Source organism: Melozone crissalis, unplaced genomic scaffold (assembly GCF_028551555.1).
Source record: "Melozone crissalis strain CALT ecotype California unplaced genomic scaffold, PUWL_Pcris_2 ptg000023l_1, whole genome shotgun sequence".
In the NCBI taxonomy this organism is placed as follows: Eukaryota; Metazoa; Chordata; class Aves; order Passeriformes; family Passerellidae; genus Melozone; species Melozone crissalis.
In genome coordinates, this window is record NW_026535801.1 from 38037225 (window position 1) to 38045665 (window position 8441).

At 52.7% G+C, this 8441-nt stretch overlaps 1 protein-coding gene across 1 annotated transcript in view; it reads right to left on the minus strand.

Annotated features, from left to right (window-relative positions):
• Nucleotides 1-7643, minus strand: part of ZEB2 (zinc finger E-box binding homeobox 2) — a 114189-nt gene extending 106546 nt beyond the window's left edge. Inside the window, exons 1-3 of the mRNA XM_054277586.1 lie at nucleotides 7413-7643; nucleotides 7210-7308; nucleotides 4328-4495 (exon numbers count right to left, since the gene is read on the minus strand). Of these exons, the coding sequence (XP_054133561.1) occupies nucleotides 4328-4400 (73 nt within the window). The 5' untranslated portion in view covers nucleotides 4401-4495; nucleotides 7210-7308; nucleotides 7413-7643. The remainder of the gene's footprint in view (nucleotides 1-4327; nucleotides 4496-7209; nucleotides 7309-7412) is intronic.
• Nucleotides 7644-8441: the final 798 nt, after the last annotated feature.

The following is an 8441-nucleotide window of genomic DNA, read 5'->3' on the forward strand; positions in this document are numbered from 1 at the left end:
TGGCAAACAGTAAATCAGCCTACTAATCTCCAAATTCTCTGGGTTTCTGGAAACTCGGAAGAAAATAAATAGATCCGACCTAACACAGAGACAGCAACCTCCCCTTGCTCCATGCCACAGCTCAGCCTGGACATGAACCCGCACCGAGAAAACGTTGCCTGGCTAATCATTACGCCCTGGCCACTCGCATTTAGGGGCATTAATTTTTAATACCTATCTCCAGGTGCCTTTCTGGAGGTGGTGGCAGCGCATTTGTCTCGAGTCCCGGAGAAATCTACTCGCAACGGATTCGCGGCCCTGGGGAGGCGCCCGGCCCCGGGAGCGCTGCGGGTGCCCGCGGTGCCCGCTGCCACCTGGGCTGCACCGCCAGCAGCTGCCTCCCCGCACCCCGGCCTCCGTCTGGCTGCCTCCAAACTTCTCCAGGCTGGGAAGACAAGACTCACTTCCCACTCACTAAAGGCAGCAGGCAGGCTTGCCTATTTTTTCAGGGTTTTTTTAAATTTTTTTTTTTCCTCTCCCCTCTTTTTCAAGTGAGGAGTGAAGGAGGTTTTTTCCCCCTTCCCCAGCATCCCTGGAAGGAGGGTGGGTGGGTGTCTTTTTGGGAAAGGCTCTGAGCAAGCCTAATCGTCTCTGCTTGTTTGGTCTGTGGTCTTGGATCAGACGCCCTGAAAGCATTGAACTTTCTCCCTTTTCTTTACAACTGGAAGCGAGGTGGCAAAGGAATCAAAGAGAGCTGTTTACTGAAACTTTGGGGTAAATTAGATACAACTTTCCCCCCTCCCCCCCACCCCCTTCGCGGGGATTTTAATTTCACTTTGGATTTTCGAGGAGGGGAGCGGAAAGGAGGGGGGGGGGGGGGGTGGGGGGAAAAACCCTCAGCCAACAAACGCCAAACCACAACAGCGCGGGGAGAAGGCAGCTCATCAGGCATGGCAGGGCAGGGCTGCCGGCCGGACAGACAGACAGACAGCGCTGCCGCCGGGCCCCGCTCCGCACCGCTCCGCACCGGCGCTGCGGCCGCCGGCGCATCCCCCGCCTCCGCGGGGCGCCCGTGCGGAAAGGGGGCTCGCTGCCCTCTCCTCCTCCTCCTCTTCCTCCTCCTCCTCCTCCTCCTCTTGTGCCGCCACTTCTCTCCCGAGTGAAAGTGCCGCGAAGTGAGTCAGGCGCTGGGAATCATCTGACCGAACTTCCCGGAGCTCCGCCGCATTCCTGGGCTGCCGCTCCCGCACCTCCCGCCCCCCTCCCCGGCTCCGCTTTCGGGGTCCTCTCCTCCTCATCCTCCCCCTTTCCCTCCCTCCCTCCCTCCCCGGGGGGCTCACCCCTCGCTGATTCCCGCATCGCCTCTCTCAGCCCGCCTCCCCCCCGCACACCTCTCCTGCACTCCAGCAGCTCTCATCAACCCCGTTATCTCGGAAAATCCCGAGCCTGCTTCCTTTCTACCCTATTTAGCTCCGCTGTAATTTTATCCAGCGCCGGTATCTCATCCCGAGCCTTGCCCATCCCCGCACACACGCAGACACACGCGCACAGGCGTGGAGCCCACTGAGGCATTAGTTGGATTATTCTGTTTTGTCCCCCCCGTCTGTAACGTGTCTGGGATTCACTAGCACTCCTCTCGCTGCCTTCATGACCATCTATTTTTATTTCCTTTTTCGTGGCTTTTAAATTTTATTTTGGTTCTGCTGCGTTTCTAAGGAATTTCTGTCCGAGTTCGATAAGCATCACCGTTCCTGGTGTTATCAGCAAAGACACAAGCTCAGAAGTAACATCTTTTCCACGATTCCAGGAAAGAAGAAAAATCCACTCAGTCCAGATAAATCCTAGGCAATTCCCAACGGGAAAGGCATTGGATACGTGCTTGTCGAGAAAGAGAAAATGAAAAAAAAAAAACAACCAACAAACCAAACCCACCCTCGCTCTACCTGCTCCTCAGAACCAGGGCATTTCTCACTCAGAAATGAATGAAAGAAACAAGTTAGGGGAGCACAAACAGGAAAGAGGGGACAGACAGAAAGTAGGGAATTATTTCCTTTCCCCCCACACACACACCCCGTGTCTTGGCCAGAGCAAGACACTGAAGGGAGAACTCAGCCCCTCGCATAAGCAGCGCACACACACTTGAAGTTTGCAGGATCTTTAAGTGGTTACCTTAAAAATCGCAATTAAACTTTCGTCTCCCAAGTGTGGTGGCTTTTCCAAGTTACTGCAGCTCCCTGAAAACACCTTTTTGCATGGGAGCAACCAGAATCTGCCACCCCGCTCCATACGTGCTCCCAAAGACTTGGCTGCACTACCAGGATACGGTCCTGGTGTCCTGAGCAAACAGAGGCACCCAGGAAATTTTTTTTTTTTTTGGGGGGGGGGGTAAGGGTGGTGGTGGTGGGGGGGTTTTTTTTAGTGCTCAAATCACGTTGAGAAAATATTAAACACGTAGATGCATCCCTCATCAGAGAGCATGTGATGGGTTTAACACGCTCAACTAATAGTCCTGCCTGGAAAAGCAAGGAGGCTGAGGAAGAAGAATAAAACCCCCTCAAACACTCAGAATATTCTTTACTGCAAAAGAGCACTTCTGGATGCGTTGCTTTAAATCTCATTCTCTTTTTCTCTCAAAAATGACTGTTTAACATAAGAAAAAAGGCTACTTGACACAAAGCTTTTGTTATCCAGTTGATCAGCAACGTGCTTTAGATACTTGTAAGGGGAAAAAAGCCCCACAACAGACATTGATTTTAGAAAATCAATAACCAACATTTAATAAAAAGAACAGAGGAAACACAAGAGAGGAGAGGGAAACATTACGTGTAATTTTAATGTCTACTAAATTACCCAGAGATGAGGGGAAGGGGAGGTCTCCTCTGCGAGGACCACCTTAAATAATGACAGACACAAGAGTAAAGGGTGGTGGTGGAGGGGGAGAGACTTTAAAAAAAGATAACAAGAAACGGATCCTTGGGAAGCTACTCGGAATATATTATTTTAGTTGGGTTTTTTTTCTTGGTTTTTTTTTTTTTTTTGTAATACTAAGCCAAGCAAATAGATCAAAGACAACACAAAGGGAAAAGCCAGTGTAACATAACGAACAGTTTCTGACTAAAATTCCTCTATCACTCCCCCATATGGCTCGACGCCTCCACCACAACAAGAAAAAGACACACACACGCACACACACACACACACGCACACACACACTCACACTCACAACCTAGAGAGAGGGAAGGGGGGGGGAGCAGGATCATTTGTTTCTAATCAACATTCTCTTGTCTTTGTGTTTTTTGTTGTTGTTGTTGTTGTTGTGCGCGTCCCCCTCCTCCTTCAGCCCCTCTCCACCTCCACCTCTCCACTTAAATGAAGTAGCTGAGCTATAAGCGCATGGGTTCAGGTTCACACAAATATCTTCCTTCCTGCGGCTCCTCGAGAGGAAAGTTGTTGGAAGTGGGGCCGGGATGGCCGTGGAGGGGCTGCGGGCGGGGAGGGGGAAGCTGGCGGCGGGGAAGCGGCTATCAGCCGGCAGAGAAAGGAAGAAACTGAGGGAGGGACGGGGAGAGACGGAGAAAGAGAGACCCACCACACCAGTGAAAGCTGCCAAATGTGAAATCAGCCCAGAACACCGCGTCCCACTGCGCCCCGGCCCTGCGCGGCCGGCGGGGACCGGGGGAGAGGGCAGCGACGGACAATCGGGCACCGAGCTCATTAGTATTATTAATTATCAGGGAGGAGGAAGTTTCATTTTCGAGTCCCTAACAATAAGGAGAAAAAAAAAAAAAAAAGAAAGAATGAAAGAAAGAAAGAAAGAAAGAAAGAAAGACAGAGAGAGAGAGTCGCTAACTCGGTGCCAGCCCGCCTCGGGGTTCTCACGCTGCCGGGTTTTTTTCCCAGGGCCGCCCGCCCCGCTCGTTCCGCGCCGCTCCGCGCCTCCCACCGCCCCGCCGCGCTCCGCTCCGCGCCCCGGCCCGGCCCGCGCTGACAGCGCCGGAGCGAGCGGGGAACCAGCGCGGCCGGGCCGCCCCCGCCGCTCCTCCGCCGCTCGGGGCCGCGGGGGCAGCGCCCGCTCCGCTCCGCGCCCGCGCAACAAACTTTGGGGCGGCGGCGGCAGCGCTCGCCCCGCGCCCCGCTCCGCTCCGCGGCCGCGCAGCCCCGGGCCCGCTCCGCGGGACGCCGCGCACGGAGCGAGGGACGCAGGCAGGGAGCTGGGGGGCGGCCAGCCCGGCTGCCGTGCCCCCCTCCCCGTCCCGCTATCCCCGTCCTGCCGCCGCCGCCGCCGCCTTTTCCCCCCGCGGCCGCGGCGGAACCGGCCGGAAAAAGTTTTCCCGGGGGGCCGTCTTACCGTTTTTCCTCCGGGGGTTGGCTTGTTTTCGCCTCTTACACCTGGGGCCATCCGCCATGATCTGCTGCTTCATTGATAAGAGTGGATCAGATGGCAGTTCGCATGGGCTCGACTCCCTGATTCAGCAGCAGCAGCGGCGGCGGCAGCGGCAGCAGCAGCACGCAGGCTCTATGTAACGACCAAACACAGCGACAATGTGGGCATCGGGATGTCCCATTTAAACGCAGGGCGCCAACGGGGACCCCAGTTTGCACCCGAAAAAGAACCCATCCACGCACACGGAGAGGCTGGCCGTGCCGGGGGAGGTGGGACGCGGTCGGAGCGGGCTCCCCCTCTCTCCCCAGCCGGGCAGATTTCTTCTTTATTTATTTATTTATTTATTTATTTATTTATTTCTGCTCCCTCTCTCTCTCTCTCTCTCTCTCTCTCTCCCCCTCTCTGTGTGTGTGTGTGTGTCTCTGTGCGTGTGTGTGTGTGTGAGCGCGTGTGCGTGTGTCTCCCTCCCTGCGTGTGTGTGTGTTGCACCAGCAAAGCAGATCAGAGAGAGAGAGAGAGAGAGAGAGAGACAAGAATTACATCTCAAATGAGTCATAACTCATGACCGTATGAGGGAATGCACAGCTTTTACAGTAGGCTGTTTGACTCAATGCTAGGCGGACCATTTCCTCCTAAAAGTACTTTAATTTGACACTAGAACTTCTTTTCACGAGAAATCCTACCCTTCTCCTGCCTTCATTTTTTATCCCCACAAAGTGCTCTCCAGCAAAGTGATAAGAGGAGAGGGAAACATGGCTCTCCCCTGTCCCCCTGTCCTTTTGGGGTAAAGCTCAGCACGGATACCTCCCCCTCCCCCTAACAACGAGGAGTGTAATTATAAACCTCTGTCACCTTTTTAGTCAGTTTGACAATATTCAGGGTTTCCCCTGCCCCTTACTTAAACAAAGCTTCAGAGTGTCATTTTTTTTTTTTCCTTCCCAGAAAAGAAACAGAAATCAAAACTACCGCTGTCAGAGTTTTCAGCCCTTCAGTTGGGTTTTGATGGGTTTTTTTTTGTTTTTGTTTTTAAGGGAAAAAAAATAAATAAAAGCAACTTGTAAACTTTTAGACCTACTGAGTGTGCCTGTGTGCTCGGGCTGGGCTGGAGGCTCTATCTGTCAAAGGGAGAGAGGGGAAGGAGCGTTTGGTTTGCTGCAAGAACGCTCCTGAAACTCAGTCCACCTCGAAGAAGATGCTGTAGCTTTAAAGATGCTTTGACTTGAGGATTAGTTTAAACAGGGGGCTATAAAAGATGTAACAGATGCAAACTGTAAAACAAGGGCAATTAACCCTTGCTCTCCTGAGCAGGATGCCCCCTCGCCTTCGCATCTATTGTCTTCTCCTGCACTGGGAGTTTTACATAAAACCCAAAAAATTATTACCTGACTCAACAGTTTCAATATATATATGTATTTAAAGCAGAGTGAGATTTTTTTTCCCCCTCCTTTTCCTCTTTCCTCTCCCTTGTGTCTTTTTTACTTTGCTAGAGCTTCACACCAGGACTGAGCAGTGAAGTGTGCTGCTGTTGGGTCTTTTTATTCCGCCTGAACTCTCTCCTCAGGCGTTTGCTGTTATAAAACCTGCTTGGCTATAAATAAAAAATAACAAATCTCCAAGCAGGTAAGAGGATGGGGAGATTGAGAGAGTGTGCGTAGGGTCAGCGTGTTTACCCACACTCTCCTGCCTGGGATTGCGCCTGGGCAGAGGGAATGGGTGGCTCTGTGGATGTGCATGAATGTGGCTGAGCAAAGAAGGGGCTGAGAAATGCGCTGGAAACTTTAGCATTTGCCAGTAATTCTCGAGGCTGGGGTGGGCGATGGTGGCATCACCGCGGCGGGGCTGCCAGGAGAGGAGAGCAGCGGGGAGGGAGGACAGGCAGCGAGGCGAGCCCGGACCCTCAGCCTGCCTCGGCAAATTGGCGTTTTCATGCAAAACCACCAATGGTGAATTGTTTTAAATGCGTTTCACTCCCTTCCCCACTCTCCAGCCTCCCGCAAAAAAAAGTTGTCAGTAATTTTAAACCTGCAAATTTCTCGAGAACACTTTTCTTCCCGGAGAACCGGCAAGCTTTTAAAAATATGTATTAATTTTAATTTTTTAATTTTCCTTTTGCTAAACGACTTTTAAGTTCCAGCCTGTACTTTCACTTCTTGCTTTAGACTCCCAGAAGCTAAGGTGTTACTTCACCCGGCTTCACAAAATAAAATATAGAAATGAAACCAAGTATGCAGACAAAACAGCAAAACTTTCTGTTTGGGGAAACACATCCTTTGCCGGGGAGCCCTGCCCGGGGCTGGGGCTCCAGCGGTGCCCGGCCGGGCTGCTCTGCAAGCTCAGGGCATGCAAAGCATTAACAGGTACCTGCAAACTTTCAGAGCTCAGATGTAAAACCTGAAATAAAAAGAGCAGGAGGTGGGTGGGGGGTGTTTAGGGTTTTTTGGTGGTTTTTTTTTTTTTTTTTTTTTTTTTTTTGCAGGAGGACCAAGTCCTTTCCTAACGCTAAAACTTTTTTGCTGTTGCGTTTTAAAAGGCACCTCCCGTACCTGGCTGACAGGTAAGGGGAGCAGGGGTGGTGGTGCCACAGCCCCGAGCACCCCGAAACTGCTCATCCCTTCCTGGAGCGGGGCTGGAGTGACTTCAGGTTTCGGTTCAAAAGATTGAAAAAAATTTACAAAAATAAAATTTTCTCCCCAAGTATAAACAAATCCGGAAAAATTAAAATAGTCTCGAAATGAAATAACCCCTCTGATGCGTGAGATGGTGTGAGGAAAAAAAAAAAAAAAAACCAGAAGAGAAGGGGAAAATAAAAAAAAAAGAGAGAAAATGGAATTAAATTCCAAACCTACCTGCGAAGTCTTGTTTGTAGTTTTGGCCAGAAATGGTGAGAAGAAAAAGCATGAAGAAGCCGCGAAGTGGAGGAGAAAAGGTGAAGGGAGATGCAGCTCCTGGAGAAATTGTAAAAAGCCTTGCAAAGAGTTGTCGGAAGGACCGTTATTCCTGCTGGGCAGGTTAGGACTGATCTCTTTCTGCCACTCCAGGAAACACAAACCTGGGGACGGACTGACGTGTTACGCCTCTTCTAATGACATTTTTTTCTTTTTCTTTTCTGTACGAGCGAGAGGAGAGACCCTGCAACACACGCCACCTATCTTTGTGGGGAGGGATAATTGGAGAGCACCAAACGTGAGCATCATGTGGAAACGTGATCGCCAAGTTTCTCTCTGGGAAAGGATCTGGGATAGATTATACCTTGAAGTCTCCGCGAACGCTTTAGCGGCAGAAATGCAATTCCACCTCCTCCCGCCCGCCCCCCGCCCCGCGCCCGCCCCCCGCCCCGCCGCTCCGCTCCGCGCCGCTCCGCGCCCCGCGGAAACTCAGCGCGCCCCGCCAGCAGCGCATCCGATCCCCCCGGGGGCTGCGGGCCCCCTGCCCCGCGGGGCGGCCCTGCCCTCATCCCCCCGCTCCCGGCCCGCATCGCTGCCCCCACCCCGGGCCGCATCCCCGCTCAGCCCCGGCCCCAGCGCATCCCTGCCCGCGGTGCCCCCGCGCATCCCCTGCGCTCCCCCGCGCATCCCCGCCCGCTGGATCCCGCTGGATCCCTCTGGATCCCGGCCCCCAGGCTGGATCTCCGCCGGTTCTGGATCCCGGGCCGGGATCGCTGCCGCTGGTGCCCCCCGCGTCCCGCCCCGCTCCGCGCTCTCGCCTCTTGCGCTGGGCAAAACTAAAAACTTAACATAAAGCCTAGAAACTCAACTCTGTTCGGGTAGTGCGAATAAGCCCTCCTGGCTTGTTTTGGTGCGGTTTTATTTTTATGCTTCACGCGTTTCTTTTGGGGCTTTTTTTTATTCCTCCCCCCCCCCCCCCCCCCCCCCCCGCCCTCCCTTTCATTTCAGCGCTCATCCAGGTTATTTGAATAGTCAGCTAAATCTGATGAAAAAAAAAAATAAAAATCAACCAAACGTGCTGAGATCTTACAGTCTATCTGTTTTGTTCACAGATATGGATCAGGGGTGAGATGGGCTCTTTTCCTGGCTCTGCTTTTTTCTTGGAAGTAGCTGGATGAGCAGAGAGAGACAGC